The sequence below is a fragment of the Canis aureus genome, chromosome 22, assembly GCF_053574225.1.
Source record: "Canis aureus isolate CA01 chromosome 22, VMU_Caureus_v.1.0, whole genome shotgun sequence".
NCBI lineage: Eukaryota > Metazoa > Chordata > Mammalia > Carnivora > Canidae > Canis > Canis aureus.
This window is the reverse complement of record NC_135632.1, coordinates 30,726,660-30,747,807: the sequence shown is the minus strand read 5'-3', so window position 1 is coordinate 30,747,807 and position 21,148 is coordinate 30,726,660. Positions and strand designations below refer to the sequence as shown.

The 21,148-nt window shown below is 36.2% G+C and overlaps 1 protein-coding gene across 5 annotated transcripts in view; it reads left to right on the top strand.

Annotated features, from left to right (window-relative positions):
- Positions 1–21,148, top strand: part of ZNF385D (zinc finger protein 385D) — an 892,499-nt gene that overhangs the window by 772,131 nt on the left and 99,220 nt on the right. For all 5 annotated transcript variants that reach the window (XM_077865367.1, XM_077865368.1, XM_077865369.1 and 2 more), the window contains one exon: positions 5,942–6,052. In XM_077865367.1, coding sequence (XP_077721493.1) covers positions 5,942–6,052 — 111 coding nt within the window. The remainder of the gene's footprint in view (positions 1–5,941; positions 6,053–21,148) is intronic.

Below are 21,148 nucleotides of genomic sequence, written 5' to 3'. Positions count from 1 at the left end.
AAGATTTGGGCAAGTTTCTTAGATGTGAGGGTGTTGCAGGGGCCATGCATCCTAATTTCTTGGGGAAGGGACATGGAAGCTCCATGTTCACGATTCTAACAGATCTCACCCTCTGGAACTCTCCATTTGGTTGGTCCTGATTTGTAGCCTTTATGATAAAACTGTAACCACAGATTCAGTGTTTTTTTGAATCCTGTTAATCATTCTAGCAAGATATCAAACCTGCAGGAGTCATGGTAAGCCCCAAATTTGTAGCCAGTTTGTCAGAAGTGCAGGTGGCTTGGGGACTCCCAAATTTGTGGCTCTGTTCCGGGAGCCATCTAAATTGCTGAAAATGTTCTATATGTTTATCGGGATGGTGATAACATGGAAGTATGCACAAGGCAGAGACACAGGCAGAGGGAGAAGCAGGCTCCATGCAGAGAGCCTAATGTGGCACTTGATCCCAGGATTCCAGGATCATGCCCTGAGCCAAAAGCAGACGCTCAACCGCTGAGCCACCCAGGCATCCCACAAGTTTTTTTTTTTTTTTTTTTAAGATTTTATTTATATATTCATGAGAGACAGAGAGAGAGGCAGAAGCCAAGGCAGAGGGAGAAGCAGGCTACCTGCAGGGAGCCCAATGTGGGGGGTCCTGGCGTGACAGCCTGAGCCAAAGGCAGACACTCAACCACTGAGCACTGAGCCACCCAGGTGCCCTAAAGTATCACAGGTTAAAAAAGTCAACTAATGATATACTTAAGATGTATACACTCTTTAAATGTAATTTATGCAGCCTTTTAGAAAGTTAAAGAAAAAGGTCAACATTGCATATGTTTCAAGTGAATAAATTTGTTGCAGGATTGGGAGAATTAGGTTTTTTTATTAATGTTTTCTAATGTGTGAATATAAGTCATATAAACTCAAACTTTGCTAATTCATAGTTGATGTAGTAAATCCACCCAGTGTCACCTAATACTACAGAGTCACAAATATCCAGGACAATGGACATCACAAAGCTTGATGGTGGTACCTGAGAGAGATGGGAGCAGAGCGGTGGTTGTGCCTCTTAACTGGCTCTGCTGCTTCGTAGTAGTGTGATAGTAGGCAAGGGGCAAGGAGAGTTTCTCAGTAAGTTGTCAGGATGGAAATGATGCTTATCAACAAAACAAAACAAAAAAAACCACACAGCAAATTCCTCTGAGTAACCTTTAGAATTATTGTTACTGGCCATTGTTACATGGAAATACCAGCTGGAGGAGACAACCTTTATATTTCTGAACTTCTAAGCTTCCTGGCATTTCAGTTTTGTTCTTTGATTTTAAAACTGAAAGCCACAATAATAATAGGAACAGAAAGAGAGGAAGTCTCTTAGAGCAGGAAATGTAAACTCAGGACTAACCCCGCATCCTCAAAAAAAAAAAAAAAAAAAAAAAAAAACCAGTTCATCCTAGAGAAGGGAATCTCAGCTCTGGCTGTCCCTCGTATACTCATTTACAAATCAATTTAACAGAATGCCCAGAGGGGAGGTGAGGGAAAAAGCAAGACCTGAGATAGAAATGCAAAGATCCTTAAGCCTGAAATGAAGAAAAACATATTCATTTGGCTTTAAATAAGGCCATAGGCTGAGTTTGAAATTGAATTTTAGACTAGAGTTCGGGTAAGCATATCAATAGGTTCGTGTATCATCCTTCACTTTTTGTTTGTTTGGGGGCTGGATAATGTATTTAGAATATCCCGCTTTAGAAATTAGATAAATATGTATTAAAATATCATGTAGATTTTACCATTTAATTTAGTTTTTAATTTCATGCTGCATGAGTTAAGTGAAACGTGTCAAAGCTCTTATGGATCTGATTTCTTTGTGTTACATTTTTAGTGTCTTTATTTACTACTGAAAGCTTTACATTTCATTCATATCTTTATGTTGATTATATTCCCGGATCATTATTTTCTAAACTGTATGCATTGGGGGCACCCGGGTGGCTCAGTTAGTTAATATCTGCCTTCAGCTCAGGTCATGATCTCAGAGTCCTGGGATCAAGCCCGGCATCGGGCTCTCTACTTAGCAGAAGGCCTGCTTCTTTCTCTGCCTCTGCCTGCCACTCTACCTACTTGTGCTCTCTTTCTCTCTGTCAAATAAATAAATAAAATCTTAAAAAAATAAAAAACCCTCTATGCATTGAACAAGGATGTTAAATTTAAAAACAAAGAAAACAAATGTTTGGTTATATTATTTTAGAAATTACCTATTAAAAACTTGTTTTTGCTGCAGGTCACCCCAGAAAATTTAATATTTTATTGTGCACTATGAATGTCTAGGCTGTAGTATCAGGGTTTCCTACAGTTTATTTGACCTAAAAACCCCTTTTCTTGCCTCGACACATTGGCATCTCTTGAGACTGATTTTATGGAAAAACTCCTAATGATACTATGTATACACACAATAAGATGTCATTGTTTTGACAGATCACACCTATTGTAGGAAAAGTCAACACATGCGACTTTCTTTTTAAACAAAATATTTGATTATAATGGTAAATAATAGTGTATTTAGACAAAATGATCTAAGTGGCTGTGTGTGTATCCCTATGGTTGATAACAGATGCATGCTACTTTTAGTTACATACCATGTGGTATCATTTAATCAACTATTTAACAATAGAACTGGTTATTATTTAGATTTTAACCTTTCATGATTCTTTGCTGTAAATGGCTTTACTTATAGATGTATATATGAGAGAGGTGAATATGATTTATACTCATTAATAACTCATTTACTCAAACTCATACTCAAAATAACTCATTTGTTGTATTAGATTTCTAAAATGATAAAGATAATTCTGTTGGTGTAACTATAATTTGTGAAATCCATCTTCGAAATATACTTAAGTGGGTTTTTTTAAGTATACTGGGAAATAAAATTGTCTCTGAAGAAGAATACACTACTTTGCATTTTGAAATTTGATTTTATAGTCACAGTGATCAGAACATCATTCAATTCAAACAAAAGAATTAAATCTGGAGAATATGCCACATTTGCATTAAGTGTCTAGTTCCAAAACACCTCCTACACAAATTTGGATTGAATGTGGTCACTGCTTTCCCAGTATTACTGAAAAACCAAAATAATATGCTGCTCACTAATATATGATAAAAATTCAGTACTGTTCACTTTCAGAGAGCATCTTTAATATAATTGTGCAATTTATTTTTATTTTATAATATCATTATAAGAAGTCTTCAGTATTTCTAAATAGGTTAGAGGCATAATTCACCTTATCCCCAAATAGAAATGGGCCCCATTTATGCACTGAACAGATGCAGTAGCATATGATGAAGCAACTACCTCTAAGTCAGAGACCTCTTTCTGCTTTTAATTTTTCTTTAGCTGTTGGCTAAAAGGCAAATTAAATTATCACCGAGTGTTCTCTGTGATTATTGTTGGAGAAGCATTGTGATAGCACGTTTAAACTAGTATAAAAGTGATCTTAGGAAGCAGAATGAAGGCTATTGAAGTAGCCCAGATTCACACATTTGTGTGGCTGTTGGCTTTCTCAAGAGCCTCCATTTGGAAGATGCAAATGGAAAAATACATTTTCCATTTTGGGCTCTAAGTAAGTGGGGTGAGATGGCTTTGAAGAAGGTTTGGAAGATTAGCTGGGGTAAGGGTAAGGGACATGAAAGAAAAATATGTAGAGAGAGAAAAGAGCCCTATTCTATGCTCTGTGACTTTTCATACTGTTATTCATACATTGACAGTAGTTCTAAGCTAAGAAAGAGAGTGGAATTTTAAATTAGTTTTTAATGTTTGGATTAAGATGCTGAACTGAATTTAGGAATGAGCTTTAGATTGTGTGTTCAGACTTGAAAAGATAAAGTTTACTGGAAGCAATTCACATGTTCATCAGCTCACAAGTAGATAAACACATTGTTATATCCATACAAAGAAATACTACTCAGCAATAAAAAGGAATAAGCTATTGATAACATGCAACAGCATGGATGAATCTTAAAAGAATTATTCTGACTGAAGGCTGTCAGCACACAAAAAACCCTACATGCTATATGATTCCTTTTATATGAACTTCAAGAAAGGGACAGAAAGCAGACTAGTGATTTCAGACTTAGGAGTGGGAGTCAGGTGTTGAGAGGGGTAAGAGGAAACTTTCCCAGGTAATGGAAATGTTCTGTGTAATAATACTACTGTATGTACTTGCCAGATCCCATCAAATTCTACACCTAACATTACTAAATTTTATTATATGTAAATTATACCTAAATAAAACTGGTTAAAAAGAAAGTATGATATGGCTAAAAAAAAAAAGGATGATAGAATTCACTAGTAAGGAGAAAGGGGATCCTAGAATTTATTAATACCTGGAAATGACTGGAAAAATCATGGGATAGCTGAGTTTCCTCCAGAATCTGGAAAAGGATTAACATCAAATAAAAAAATGTAAAGTAATGATGGAAGATAAAAATGATTACACCTGTGAGTTCTTCTTGATCATCATAACTATTTAATATTTAAACCACCTAGCCTGGTGCTTAGCACATAGAAGACAATAAATGCTGAGTGCTATTATTTTTATTGTACATTAGGAGTGCCTAGACAGCCTAATAGAAGTGTGGCTATCTAGACAAAAGCTTCCTCCTACCCACCTATGAAGACAACCTATGAGTTAACTCATTCTGATAATTTGAAATACACAAAATGAGGTGGAATTTATCAACGACTTGCTTAGGATAATTAAGAACAACAGTGTATCAGAGAAACTGACTATTAGAACATCATTTCACAGATACATTCTTAGCTTTTTTGTATGTGTCAAATCATTTCTGAGCTATCTGAACCCATTGTGAGGACTTTCAGAATAACTTTCTATCTGATGAGAGTTGAGAGTTCTAGTTTGCAGGTATTCAGTGGAAGTCATAGCCATATGTGTAACATTTGATTTATTTTTAAATGTTTCTTGGCCATGTAAGAAATTAGTAGTGTGACAACAATGATTATGGGAGTATGAGACTCAAGTTAACTCTGATCCTCATATGTGCTGTGATAGAGAAAATATAATAGCCAACATTTATTGATTGTTTAATGTGCTTAGCACTGACTGTGCTAATTACACAAATTATCACTTTTGAACCCTATCACCACCTTAGGAGACACAGATAAGCAAAGGGGTTGCACTAATATTAAGAAGCAGATCAAAATTTTTATCTGACTCCAACAGTTGAAAACCACTGATGTGGATGGTAGGACAAAGCCTATCAGAGCCAGATTGCTGACATTATGTCTTTGGTGTCGCTTGACCTATCCTGGGAATATGGGATGGAGAGAGATAACTGCTCTGATCCAGACTCTCTGAACCTCAAATACTAAGTCCATAGGATAGCAGTCTACATTAAATGGTCAAGAGATGGTTTTTGAATGAATAGATAACTCCATACATTCGAATTCTTAGAAAGTAGGATTTGTACACTATATTTTAACATAGAAGAGATACCAAACATAGCATAAGGTTAATGTTGGATTATGGTGCATAATTTATTTTCAGAACTGCTCATCTGACCAAGTCTATTTACAAGTCCATTTGGGGGCAATGGCATACATACTTCTGTTTGAGATTGCTGGCATTTGGAATAATTTGAGTTTTGATAAACCTTTAATTATATTTTAGGATTATCAAACCGAGACAATTGTTGATCGTAAATGAGAAAAACAGTTAGCATGCAAACTCTAATGGGTACATTTATCATTTTCTTATCATACTGAGCTTTGAGCTTATTGTCTATTTTCCAAGAAAGTAGAAATGCTGTTTCTTAGAATAAAAATGTTTTTTTATAATGTGAGCAGTAGATTCAAGCTGTACAGATTGGCTCTTTAATGAAATAGGCAACATTCCAATGGAACTGACAAGCTTTATTTCTATTTGTTGTATTTTCTTTCTCATTACAGATGGACCCGATTCAGAAAGCTGTAATAAATCATACATTCGGGGTTCCTCTTCCTCATCGAAGAAAGCAAATCATATCATGCAACATTTGCCAGTTGAGATTTAATTCCGATGTAAGTTTACCATTTAGTATTCACTGAAAAAAATGTATTATGCTGTTCTAATCTTGCAGAAGAGATTTCTTCAACATTTTTCTCCAATAACTGAGCATGTCAAAATTCAAAGATAACATTTTAACTCCTTATGTCCTTTAAATTCAGAGTTTATTATATTATTTTGGGGGGTTTACTCTGGAAACATCATACATTAACAATATTTTATCCTTGCAGTTTAAAGGTATGTTTTTAGTCTTTAGGAATACTAAATTTAGCTAATACACTTTCCCTTTGGGGAATAGTCAAATAGCCTTTTAATAAATTATACCTTTGATATAAGATAATTCCCAAATTATATTTCAAGGCCAACATCTTGCTTTGTAAATTTTTTTATCTGCCTTGGTGGTCCCCAATTCCAGATCAGCCCTTTGTGTTCTTAATGATATTTGTGTTAGAGCTCTCAAGTTATTATCCTAGAAGTATTAGCATTTTAATAGGGAGTCCTAAAGGCCTCAAAGCACTGGAGCCCTTGATGAATAAAACTTAAGTGGAGAACATGACAGAAATGAGACATTTATGGACCTGACCAGTGCTTTGCAAAGTATTCATAGAGAGCTATTCATATCTTCCATACCTTTTCTAGGGATCAGAAAATCTCTGGTTTCATCACAATGAAGCTAATTTGCTCATGGCCAATTTGAAAATTACTGCCTGCCTTCCCCAACCTCCTTGGTGTGGAGTTGGTCCTGGGAGATACAGAAAAGAGAAGGGATGTTGGAAGGACTAGGAATAGAATACCTGTTGATACTTTAGGAAAACAGAGGACCCCAGCCTGTCAAAGTGGCTCCTGCACGGTGCCATTATTTTACAAGGTGATGTGTAGTGTGGAGATGACCAAAATGATCTGGATTTTGGAGAATGTTAGGCCTTTCAGTATTTAATCTTTCTAGGCAAGTAAGTCCTTTAGGTTCTCTGATAATGAGAAGAGCATGTGAGATAATCATGCAGAGAAAGCAGATGTGACAGAAATAAAGTATCTTTTTTTCTTCTATCAGAACATCTTATTTTGCATAAGGATTGCTACTGTCTTATGAACTCCTACCTACTAGTATTGTCATCAGATAGTTGTATACCATTTCTTTTGTTGGCTTAAAAAAAGAATAGCTTGCCTGCATAGACTCTAAATGGTATTTGTTGATATAAAAAAAGAATACACTAAACATGTGGCATTTTATTGAAAGAGAGGTTTTTGGTTTTTTGTTTTATTTTGTTGTTTGTTTTTAAATACTGAGTGCTTTGAATTGATTTGAATTTTAAGAAATTTGTCATAGTTTAATTTATTAACAAAAAATCTTTTCAACTGAAAAATATCATATAATAATCTCTTCCAGCTGTTGTAAAAAAGGGGCGGTCCTCCAACATGTAAATTTGAGTTCTGAACTCAATAGTTGCAATTTGGTCATTTCTAAACATTTAGTGAATAATCATATAGTTCTGTAATTGTTATTTAAAGTGATTTTTTCTTGATTTCATTCCTTCTTAAATGGTATTGATATTTCACTTTGGAACTGATCAGATAATGATGCAAAAGTCTCCCAGGAGCCATGTTGAGAGCTTCTTACAAATAATGGGGGCTATTTCAATATTTCCTCCTGCCAGCAATTTCACTGTCAATATTTTCCTCTGTGTTAAGTTCACTTCCTGTAAACTGGGAATCAAAAAGAGACTTCAAGCTCATTGAACCCAATCTCCCACTAAATTTAAGAAAACCATCTGCCACATCCAGGCTAAATCCTTGGTTGGTTATCTCCTGCTATGGGTCACCACTTCAAGACAGTTGTTCCTTTTTTTTTTAATGTTTCTAATTCTGTAGATTGGTATCAAAGTCATGTTTAAAGTATTTAGAATTATTACCCGGTATATATTAACATAAAGAGCATTTACATATTTTATAAAATGTATTCTTGTTTTATTTCCTTGACAGAAGAGAATAGCAATTTATATTGCTAATGAAGTTTCAAGTTGATATAGAAATCAATATGTATTCATCAAGGACCGTTGCTTCTCATTCTTACAATTTCACTTTCAGGTGTGTCTGGCATGTGGCACATGGAAAATAGCTGAGGTATTTGGAGAATTTAGACTAATTGGTCTGGATCATAAGTATGCAACTGCACGCTTGACCATTCACTAGATGCTTACTGCCTTAATCTTCTATTGCTGCTGTAATAAATCATGTAAACTTAATGGTTTAAAACAACATAAATGTATTATCTTATAGTTCTGGAGGTGAGAAGTCAAAAATGGGTATCACTGACTAAAATCACAGTGTTGGCGGGGTAAGGTTCCTTCTGGCAGCTCCAGGGGGGGAATTCAGTTCCTTGCCTTTCTTGTCCAGCTTCTTGAGGCTTCCCTTTTGTTCATGACTCCCTTCCATATTTAGAGCAAGCAATGGCTAGTTGAATCCTTCTCACATTGAATGATTCTGACCCTCACTGGTCTGCCTCCTTCTTCCACTTTTCACAACCCTTATGATCACAGTGAATTCATCTGGATGATCCAGGAAAATTTCTCTACTTTTAAATCAGGTGATTAGCAACCTAACTCCATCTGCTAATTTAATCCCCCTTTGTCATATAATGTAACATATTCATAGTTTCCAGGGATTAATTCTTAAATATCATTTTTTCTCCCTACCACAGGTAGTCATTTGGATGTTTGGCTTAGATTTGAACTGAATTCTATGATGAATTGAATTTATCAGATAATTACCCAGTATAGCTTCATTCCTTTCTATATAAATTGGACATATGTGAATTCATTGCTTTTACATTTTTATCTTGAAACTTGAATGTAAATTCACTATGCAGTCCTAATTTTTTAAATTGTGGTTTAAAGAAAATAGGAAAACCCAATGTTATTGAGTTTATAAATCACATAGCAACATTTTACCATGAGTTACAAATAAAATATAATTATCGTGAAGTTGGAGTACAGGAGCAGAAACTCCTTTAGAGACTTAAAAGTCTCTGTAGTATTATCATGTCAATAAGGGGAACTAATGTGCTGGAAATATGAGATTTGTTTACTATTGACTGGTCATGTCCATGAATACTATTTTTATAAAATATTTAATAGTAAGTGCCAAGATCAATTGGATTTATCACCCCTTCATCCACATATAATAAAATAATATTCACACTAAGAGAAAATACAAATATTTTCTAGATAGATGCATATAGATATATCTCATATTTGACCATTTTAATGCCAAGAAAAAGTTTTACAATCCCAATACAACTGCATCTACTCCCTCCAGGTAAATCTGGAATTTATCTGCCTATTTCCATTCTTAAACCTAAAATTATTCTGGAAAAGTAACACTGTAATTCATGTGTATCCTTAGTTGCATCCTCAATCACATAGGAAAGTATTTTTGCCTTATGAACCTTTTTACATTTCAAAGCTTCTTCCCCTTCCAATGAAAATAATAGCTTGTAGTTCTTTTCATCTTTGCATCACGAAAATTCAATTTTCTTTCCCTCTATGCTTTTATTTATTTTTTAACCCTTCATATTATAATCTGTGTAGTTTGGTGTTATGTGATACCTGTTTCATTTATAGTACATTTTCTATTTTGGGCCCCACAGAAATCTTTTTAAATGCATATTATACTATATTTTTATTTAAATGAGATTGCTTTCTCCTGATACAGTCTTTTTCTTTGAAAAAAAAAAAAAACTTAAAAAACTTTTCTTGACATTTACATGAAACACAGATAGGGGTTATGTAAAAAGTTCCCAATTAATTACCAAAAGTTTATAATTTGTCCAGTTATTTTATCAGCATCTTGAAATAAGTATAAATTACCATTGGCTTGGGCAAGTTAAGCGTGCCTTTGAAAGACAGCTTATTTCTAGATCAGCATGGATATAAGATTATTGAGATATCAAATGATTTCTTGATGACTGTTTATAGAGTGGAAAGTAAGATCTTAGGCCCCAAACTAAAAATTATTAAGTTGTTGCATCAAAGAATCACTATGATTAACATACAATAGTATTTCATGTTAGAGACAGAAGAAAATTTTTGCTAATTTCTCATGTGGAAACTGTGATACAGAGAATGTGGGAGACATACAAGGCTACCTGGCCAGTCACTGGTCATGCAGGTTCAGTGTCTACTCTTATCCAGTATTACTGCTCTGTCTGGCCCAGGCAAAGTGGAAAGTCCATCAAAGGCTCCAGCCAATCCTACAGTAATGGTGTGGCTAGAGATCTGTGAGTTCCCAGAGAGGGGGCCTGAATGTGTCAGCTGCTGTGGAAAGTCATCTACAACTTGGGTGAGGCCTTGCCCACCAGTGCTTGTGAGTACTTTCAAATGGCATCATCCATATTCAGTCACACAACTTATCATAAACATGGTGAACATTTAAGTAAAAATGCAAATTACCAAGTGATAATATAGAAGCAACATGTCCTTTATGACTCAGAACTATCAAGCATCAATTACCTCAAGGTGCTCTTTTGTAAAACAGAAGGGAAAACCACCTCATTAGAAGGTCCATTGCTTGAAGCCCTTAGGCCCCTCCAAAGGGGATCTTGGGACTATCATCAATATAACTGATATATTTCCCAATGGTATTATAAAATAGAAATCATTATTGTTTTTCTACAATTTAGAACCCATGAATGTAGTAAAATTAAGCAATATGTTTGAATTTAATTTATATCTCTGGGTTAACCTCTGTAACCAAATGAAGCAAGATAGTGTTGAAGTTGCTAAAAGGAACATTTTTTCCTACCAAATAACCAAATTAAATAATTATACTTTTGTATCATCACAACCTAAGACATTTCTTTTAAATACTAAATCTGCATTATTTGTGTGTGTTGATATTAAAAGGAAATACTACTCAGAGGGAGAGAAAAAAACTAATCGTGGTTGTACTGAAGTTAAGAACTATTCTTATTTCTTCCCAATTTTATTTTCCAAATTTCCTGTTTAATAATGCTTAAATTTTATAAAATAAAAAGGAATTGTTGCATCTACTACCCTACTGAGGCTTTAAAAAAAAAAACCCACACATATTTTATCCTGAATTATAAATTGCTTTTTGAAGGCCTCAGTTGCAGTTTTCTAAACATTTCCTGCCTCTTTCTGACAGTATCTGCAGCCTCAAAACATGCCCAGGAGAGTTCATAGATACAGTTGCCTTATTCAGATTTCAATATTTTATTGCATATCCTACAGTAAGGGTTAATAAAAATCTGTTCATGGGGATGTGCACCTAACCCCAAATCTGAAAACAGCATCCAAGGAAGCTGAGTGTAATGGTAGGAAAATCACTGGATCAGGATTTAGACAACCTCTTGTCTAGATCTGCCAATTTTTTTGATTGGCCATATGTCTTGGGGCTCTTTGTTGAATTTACAGTTTCCATAATCACCTTATTTAAAATGAAAAGCCAAGGATACCTGGGCGGCTCAGATGGTTGAGAATCTGCCTTAAGCTCAGGTCGTGAACCCGGAGTCCTGAGATCAATCCTGAATCTAGTCTTAGTCCAGCTCCCTGCTCAGCAGGAAGCCTACTTCTCCCTATCCCTCTCCTTCTGCCTCTCCCCCCAGCTCATGCGTGCTCTCTCTTGCTCTCTCTCTTTTTCTCCCTCAAAGGAATAAATAAATAAAATATTTTTTAAAAAATTTTAAAAATAAAATGAATAGCCATTCCTTATAGCCATGTTCTAAGGATTATAAAATAGAACACATAGGCAATTGGATTGTAAACCGTATAGCAAATGAAATGGAAAGGTCATTTTTATGTTATGGAACAAATAATGGGGTTATCATTGTTTTATTCTCTGAATGCTAAATTACTTCTTCAGAAATATTGAAGCTGGAAAATATCTATCTTTCAGAAAAGTGCTTAAAGGAATCTACACTGCTGAAAGTGCCTGTGTTTAGTGTATTTCTGTGTTGATTTGAGGTTCTCACTCCTCATAAATCTTTACCTTTTACCTTTTAAAAACTGCAGGGTCAACTTGTCCCTGGCAGAGCTGGATTTCTTAGAAACTCTCCACCTCTCTAAGCCTGTTGCCACTGCTGCTAAGTCCCAAAGGATTTTCTGAGGGACCCAGTTAGAAATTAAATTTTAGGCAGCTTTGAAACATCTCTTTCATAAGAGAGTGTCTCCTGTTCGTCTTCAAGATTCACAGAGCTATTTAGAGCTTTGGCCTGCGCACTCTGGCCTTCCCACTTAGTGCTTTTTCTTCATCAAAAGTATTTCTATGACAGGGCCATTCAGCTTGTGTACAAAGAGGCATGTCTGGGGCCTGATGGGGTTTAGTTGCAGTCATGTCACCCTTGTGTGAGGAGCGAGCTTTGAGGCATGTGGTGATGGGACTATAGGTTTGGATGTATTTGAAGCAAGTGCCTGGCACATCCCTTTTGGAGGGCTCATGCTCTGAGTGTGCATTTGGGCCCCATTTCATCGCTCAGCCTCACACCCATCTACTTCCTTAATGGAGCCTACAGCTCCGTCAGGAATTCTCAGAAACAAAACTTGGAACAGAAGGACTAGGCAAGAAATATTGAGTCTGGCTGTTCGAGATTTCAGGAGGAAATGAGCCAGTCAAGAGCACAGGAACCTATTTAAGCATCGTGCTTCTTTGGCAGGCTTTTAAAAATAAAACTTCAACATTGGGATATTTTGGGACTCTCTGAATCAGGCTTTGATAGTCCAGAGTTTCATCTGTGGATGGAATGAAGGGTAAGGGACTGAGAAAAGAGAACTCTTTGTAAAAGAGTCTATCTTTCTCTGTGCTTTTTTTCCTCTATAAACAAAGAGAAACATAATAATAAAATTCACTTTTCTATCAGATTCTCTTAGACATAGAAAATTTTACCATCTTCTCTAGAAAGAGAAGTTGATGTAGGATATCATGAGCAGATGTGTTATATAACTTCTGGAAATCAGAATGATATTTGTTATTTCTATGGACTACCTCAGAGAACTGTTGTGTTTTAGGACTTAGTTATATCTAAGAAGTCATTCTCTCCATTTTAGAGATTGTAGAGATGGAAAAACCAAAGGTGAGCATCTCAGCTGACTTATTCAAGGTCACTAAGCTGTTGAAACAGCTGAAACAGAGCTCTTAAGTCCCAGCATAGGCTTTTATTTGTCATATCAGGTGACATGCCCTAAGAGAAATTTATTTTGAGGTTTGCATTGGCATCAGCTGACAGTTTTCAGCTAAGACAATTGGTCACTTGAGTTCTACACACAATACAGAGGTTAATCAAGGTGGATATGCTCATTACTAAACTTCTAGAAGTACAAACTGCTGGAGTGTAGAAATACTTTTCAAAATTGAGAGCCACTTAAAGGACAATATGATCATACTAAGTGTTGAAGAGGGGAGGAGAGAATCTGTGCTGAGAGTGTGTTTTATCCAACACCTATTGAAAACAGAGTTTCCAGAAGAGTAGGCAAAGCATGGAAGGACACAATGAAAGGAAGGTAGAATGTGGTGAAGCAAGAAGTCTGTGTGTGTGTGTGTGTGTGTGTGTGTGTGTATGTGTGTTTAAGATTTATTTATTTGGGGATGCCTAGGTGGCTCAGGGGTTGAGCATCTGCCTTCAGCTCAGGTTATGATCCCGGGGTCTTGGGATTGAGTCCCACATCGGGCTCCCTGCAGGGAGCTTGCTTCTCCCTCTGCTTGTGTCTCTGCTTCTCTCTCTGTGTCTCTCATGAATAAATAAGTAAAATCTTTTTAAAAAATAAATACGATTTATTTATTGGAGAGAGAGAGAAAAAAGCACATGCAGTGGTGAGAATGGGGTGGGGGAGGGTGGGGAGGGCCAGAGAGAGAAGTAGACTCTCCACCTGAGCATAGAGTCTGAGGTAGGTCTGGATCTCAGGACACCTGAGATCACAATTTGAGCCTAAACCAAGAGTTGGATGCTTAACTGACAGTGCTACCCAGGTGCCCTTCACTTGCCCTTTTTGTTATATGTCATATAGTTTATTCAGCATTTAATAAACCATAAGTTTTGCCATGGCCCTGAAAACTAGGACAGTAGAAGAATTCGTTCCTGGGCAGAGGAACAAAGGAATTTAAGAAAAAGATAATTCATGTTAGTATCTATTCTTTTGTCATTTTGGATTTTGTGTCCCTTTGTATCCTGGCTTTCCTAGCTCTTGCTATGTGTTGTCTCTTTTGTTGAGTCCTAATATCTGTATAATTAACTAGAGTCATTTTACCTTTTCCAAGGATTCACATGGCCAAAGATTATAGATGAAATGAACATACCCATTCAATTTACCTCCTTCACACTAAAAGTTTCTTGTGATGACTAGTTTAAGAGTGGCTATTTGGTTTTATTGCAAGTTTAAGGAGATTGAAATTGTACCAGGCATGCTATAAATTGCACACTGCGTTGGATTGTGGTGCTAGAATTTCTTCGAAGACATTAGAACCAGAAGTTGAGAAAATGGATGTATTCCTTCATACTCTCTAGATCTCTGTATGGTCTGTTTTAGAACACCGTAGTACACCAAACATTCTGGCCCAGATTCACCTTTTTCAAGCCTGCCAAACCTCATTTTAAATGCAAAATACTGCCTCTGGGATCTGTTGTCTCAGTCCAAATCTATGTTTTGATGTTAATTGAATGTGATAGTGGTAAAGGTTGCAGTCATTTGGAGAGTTTATTCCTTGTGAGGAGGGAGCTGAGGAGGGCAAATGGAGGCATGGTGTGCTATGAAAGTTTAATTTTCTGTGTCCATGTGTGATTTTCAGTAATACTTTGAGAAGCAGAGAGATAACTTTTAAGAATTGCACAGGTAACACTGAGTGTATGTGGTTTACTTTTTACTGGGCCTAAATGAGCCTTTAAATTCCTTACATAGGAAATCTGTTGAGGTCCAGGTATGGCAAATTTATTCTTATCAGGTTTATCGGAATATCCGATCCCTCTGTACAACTTACACCTTCTCATAGACGCCTTTATAAATAAGGTTTCAGAAGGTAGTCTCTTAACAGGTTTTTTATCCATTTCCCAAGCAGAGCTTATTTTCTCTGCATCAGCGAACTTGTCATGATAATCAACTTTTTTGTCCCAACCATCAATCACTCTTGATTACAGCTGGGTAGAAGTTCTGTTCTGTTGATCAGCTCATCAGTGCACATGATATTACACCTGGAGGCCAGTAGAAATCATCCCTCGATGGGGAAAGCGTTTCCCTTCAAGGCTTTTGTCGATGGTTTTATCATTTACATTTGGGTCTCATTGAGTTGTCATGTCTATCTTTAACTCTTCTCTCTCATATGAAATATTCTCCTGAAATAGCCCTCAAGGTTTGGCTGGTAATTTGCACTGTATTGTTATTATTATTGTGCTTTTGCCTTCTTAATTCAAAAAGGTGGCTTATGATCTATTTTCCTATCAACTTTTTCCCATTCTTAATGCAGTTATTGTAGAAATTAAAATCATGTGAATTATAATTCAATGAATATTCAGTATTTCTGTAAAAAAACAGTTTAGCATATGTTTTAGTAGAATGTTTGCAAGTCTAATTTTGTTGATTTTTAATGGTTTCCTAAGTTCGTTTTTTTTTTGTTTGTTTTATGTTTCGGCTTGGGCTAGGGAACATTTATCTTTAATTTTCATCTTATTTTAAGTAACACTAAGTAGCTATCTTCATGGTTTAAAAGACATTGAGAAGTAAATGTTTTAAAATCAATTACCCAAAGTCAGCATTATTCTTATTTATTTTTTTAAAAGATGTTATTTATTCATGAGAGACACAGAGAGAGAGAAAGAGAGAGAGAGAGAGACAGGCAGAGACACAGGCAGAGGGAGAAGCAGGCTCCATGCAGGGAGCCTGATGTGGGACTTGATATTGGGACTTCAGGATCACACCCCAAGCCGAAGGCAGATGCTAAACCACCGAGCTATCCAGGGATCCCAGCATTTACTCTTAGCTGTGTCTGTAATATGTATTATAAATAGTAAAACTATTTCTTATCTCTCTAACCCAACTCATATTTCTTAAAACAGGAGCATTTTCAGAGCAGTACTAGAGCAATGATAGAACATTATCGTAATAAAATATTTATTGACTTCATAAAGTATTTAGAATAAATATATGATTAAATAAACATTTAATATGTCCTTTGATACTTTCTCTCTTTGTTGCATTTTGTCATATTTTATTACTTTATAAATCCAGAACAATTCAGGAAAGCATAAAAGATATTTTAACATTTAGAGTGCAATGCATAAAGAAAACTGAATGGAATATGAAATTATAAAATAGTGTGTATTTGCTTGGAATTCCTGCCTTTCCCTTAGAAAGGATTAATCAGAAAAGCCTGGGGGATCCCTGGGTGGCGCAGCGGTTTGGCGCCTGCCTTTGGCCCAGGGTGAGATCCTGGAGACCTGGGATCAAATCCCACATCGGGCTCCCGGTGCATGGACCCTGCTTCTCCCTCTGCCTGTGTCTGTGCCTCTCTCTCTCTCTCTCTCTCTCTCTCTCTCTGTGACTATCATAAATAAATAAAAATTTAAAAAAATATTAAAAAAAATCAGAAAAGCCTGAAATTTCTTCTATGGCTGGATTTCCTATGATGGCAATATATTTCTATTTTTGAATGAAAAAGGGCTAAGGCCCAGAGATGCTGCTAGTCAAATAGTTTACCACAAGGAACTTGTCATCTTAGGCTGCCATATGATTTTTATACTTTTAAACAGTAGCCACAGTGTATAACCTAATGCCGAACTTTGAAAATCAGCCCCATGTAAGTGGCCATGTTTGTATATTCATAAAACATGCAGATTGGCTGAAAATTTATTACAGTTTATTGGAGACTGATATGAAATGACAGATCTTTATTTTGAATAATTCGAGGAGAGGTTTCTTTCTTTTTTTTCCATTGTTTCCCCTGTGGAGATATTTAGTTACATTGTAGTTCTTTAGCACATCTCATGTTGGCAGAAAATTTAATGCAGATTCTGGAAAGTGAGACATTTGTGGTGGGATCTAATTACTAAAATTTTACCATGTAATCCCCTCTAATTTAAAACACATTTTCAATCTTTACATTTAAAAAAATGCTGAGAATTAAAACCTCAGTGGAAAACAGAGATTCCACCAAAGGTACAGAAACCAAGGGGATTTTTGTTGTTGTTGTTTTTAAACAAACTCCTAGACTACTGAAGAGTCTTGAAGAGTAGACACTAACATAGTTCTATCTCATGAAGACATGTATTCTCTATAAAGTTCCTCAATTCTAGTTTACAGAAGATGACTTCAGTATCTGGGAGTGGAGGAGGCGAATAAGTTAACAATATAGATTTCAAGATGGAATCCATATTTATTTCTTCAGCTAAAATCTCTTCTTCAACTTCATATTTGAATATCAATGGTTTATATAGTATCTTCAGTTGGTCAGCTAGTAGATACCTCAGATCTAAAATGTTCAAAACTATAGGCCGTGGCTCGTTCCCTAAACCTGTTTCATAGATAGCATTTCTCAGATCATAGCAGCTCCATGTTTCTGGTTCATCTGGTAAAAATATTGGAATTATCTTTTCTTCTTCTCTCACACCCTATATTCAATACTACGCAGATTATGTAAGTTCTACCTCCGAAATATATCTAGAATCTGATTGCTCTCCACCACTTTCACACTACCACACTGGTCCAAACCACCATCCATTATCTCTCATTTAGATTACTATAAACATCCTCTTAATTATTCTCACTGCTTCTACTCCTTTTACTCAACATTTTAAAAATGTAAGTTCAGACCAGATGTTCTTCTCATTTAAAAACCTCCAATGTGGTATGTTTCACTTAGGTTAAAAGGAAAAATCCTTAGAATGGTTATACAGCCCTATATAATGTGGCCTTCAGAGGTCTTTGTGACCTCATTCCCTCCCATAGAGACCCCCTCACTTCCTCCTTTACAGCTTCACTGGCCTCTTTTGCAGAGCTGGGACTAGGTAAGGCAAGTGAGGCACTTAGGTGCAAAATTTAAGGGTTGCTGAAAAACTGAGCAATCAGAACAAATATTAAATGCAATAGTAAAAAGATAAAATTGGCAAACTGTGGCCCACAGGCTGGCCACCTGCTTTTGTAGGTAAATTTTACTGGAACCAGGTGAAAGAGGCAGGGTTGTTTAAGTACAGGGTCAGATTCTATCTTCTGTAAAATTTTGCTATGTTGTCCACCATGGAGTTTTTGGTATTGATTTTAATTTAAAAAATATATTGCATGAAAATATTGTTCATTTTGATCATGGAGTTTTTAGTATCCCCTTAAATTTTTCTCCTAAAGCAAGTACTTCGTTTACCTCAAACTAATTCCAAACCTGTCCTTACTATATCCTGAATACACCAGGCTTGTTCCTACTTCTAGATTCTTGCATGGACTCTCTCTCTCTCTCTTTCTCTCTGCCTGGAATTCTATTTTCTCAGATTTCCACATTTATTTTTTCAAACTTTATTCAAATGTTACCACCTTATGATGCAGCCACTATGTTTAGGATTTCAACCCCCATCATTCCTACTCCTTACCAATGGTTTTTCCCCTAAGAATTAATTATATCCTAATATACTTCACAGTTTACTTATTTATTATATTTATTGTCCACTACTAATTAGAATAGAAGCTCTTGGGACACCTGGGTAGCTCAGTTTCTGAGTGTCTGCCTTCGGGCTAGGGTATGATCCTGGAGTCCCAGGATTGAGTCCCACATGGGGTTTCCTGCATGGAGCCTGCTTCTCCCTCTGCCCGTGTCTCTGCCTCTCTCTCTGTCTCTCATGAATAAAGAAATAAAATCTTTAAAAAAAAATAAGCCCTGTTGGGGCAAAGATCATTTTTGTGTTGGTTCAGTGTTTTATCAAGTACTTAGAGCAGTGCCTGACATATAGTGCTTAATAAATATTTATTGAGTGCGTAAGTTGATGGCTAAGTGAATATCATGATGCTTACCTCAGATATAAATATGTCTTGAAGCTTCATTTCACCCAAGGTTTATAATATGCCAGTCCTCCCCCAGTTTGTCTTCCTCTTCTTTCATACTCAAACCAGAAAAGCCCACACCCCATGACAAGGAATGGAGACATTCTTAGGAGAGATGGAAGAAACTCCCTCTGCCCTAATTCACCCTTAGTGAATGAATATGGTCTTCCTCCTGTGAGCTTGATTCATTTCCTGATATCAAAATATTTGGTCTGTCCATGTACATTAGATGGCTTCACAGTGGATCCCGACTTTTCTTGGTATCTTAATACCAAACACATCGTTAGGCTCTTCTATCATGTACCACATCAACAATTAAGATGAATGCCCAATAATGTAAAATATCCATATGTCCATTGAGGGCAATAGTAAATGAAAAAGAAGGGCACTGTATTTCCAGATGAGTTGTCAGTGTTTTATCCCCAGAAAGATTTAGGATGATCAAGGGCTCTGGCAGCACCTAATCTTAGAGAATATAGTGAATATTGAACTTTAATAGCTCCAGCTCCCTGTTGTGATTGCAGAGAATTCGTGGTATTTTCCTAATCCCAACTGAAACCCTATCTTCTCTACCACAGACTCATGTTTATCAATAATATAGATAGCTATGTATCTAAGAAAACTAAGGGTTGACAAGCAATGACCTGTGGTCAGGGAAAAGCAAGATTACAAATAGATATGAGTGGCACAATTTCATTTTGTTTCCTTTGTGGATATTAGCTCATGTAGAACAGTGAGCATAAGTCAAAGTGACTAGTTAGAGGTACATCATGGGGGGCACCTGGGTGGCTCAGTGGTTGAGCATCTGCCTTTGGCTCAGGTTGTAATCACAAGATCCCGGGATCCAGTCTTATATCAGGCTCCCCGCAGGGGGCCTGCCACTCCCTCTGCCTATGTCTTTTGCCTCTCTTGCTGTGTCCCTCATAAATAAATAAATAGAAATCTTTAAAAAAGAGGTACATTATGGGTTAGAGAGTTTCTAGTTTAATATTCAAAGTCAAATAACTTAGACTCAGACTACCAACTTTTCTCCACAGTATACAAAGCTAAGCTCAAAGAATAACATTAAAAAACCCAAAGTGGATGTATCTTTCCTTTTCTAATTTTTTACCTTTTAGAACAATTTCCCTTTATTCTTATTCTAATAATTCTTTGAATTGATTCACAGTTCCACAATAATCGTTCTCCACACCTAACAAAACAGGAACAGATAGACATACATTTTTCTGTTGCATTAACTCTGACAGTTGCCACAGATGAGATCTTCATAGATACGGCACAAGCCCAGGTTCCTTCAGTAACTCAATAGAATTCTAAGAAACTACCTAATAACCAGGAGTCAATATTTTCTAAGATTTTGTTCAACTGAAAAGATGGGGATCAAAGCTGTGGAATTATTCAGTGAGTTCTTAGGTGTTTAGGTATTCTAGAGGGGCACTGTTCACTGGCAGTTAAATGAACAAAAAGAAAAAAAAAAGACTATCAACTTTATTTAATAATTCGTACCTAGATTAACAGAATTGTTCAGAGGCAGAGGCAGTGATTAGTGCTGACCTTCCTCCTCTCTTGATATGATACAAAATTCCAGGCAAATTATAACATCCCCATTGCCTTGTTCTTTAGATGACTTAGCCTAAAATCCAGAAGTCCTAGATACTAAGAAGACATTATCTGAAACTTAGTGTACACATGTGTCTTCTGATCTCAATTTTATTTATGTGGAAAAGAGAGTTGAGGCAGATTTAAACACCTGGACCCTCCTCCATGGGGCTCTAATTCCCCCTATAGAGGCAATTGCTCAAAAGAAAACAAATAAACACAAATGGCAGCTAAATATTTCTCCTTCCATAATACTAGAAGGCACAGGGGTGTCTTTCATGAACTATTGCTTCAAAAACCATCCATCACTGCAACAGTTTTCCCATAGATTAAGGACTAGATTTGCATTCTAAATTAGTTCTTCCAACAGCTGCTGTAAGATAACTTGGCTGTATGTTAAGAGTTTGTATTTGATCATCTGCCAGTGAAGATCATAAAATTCAGCTTGGCAACAGAATTTAGGAAAAGAGGTCTCCTCAGCCCAGC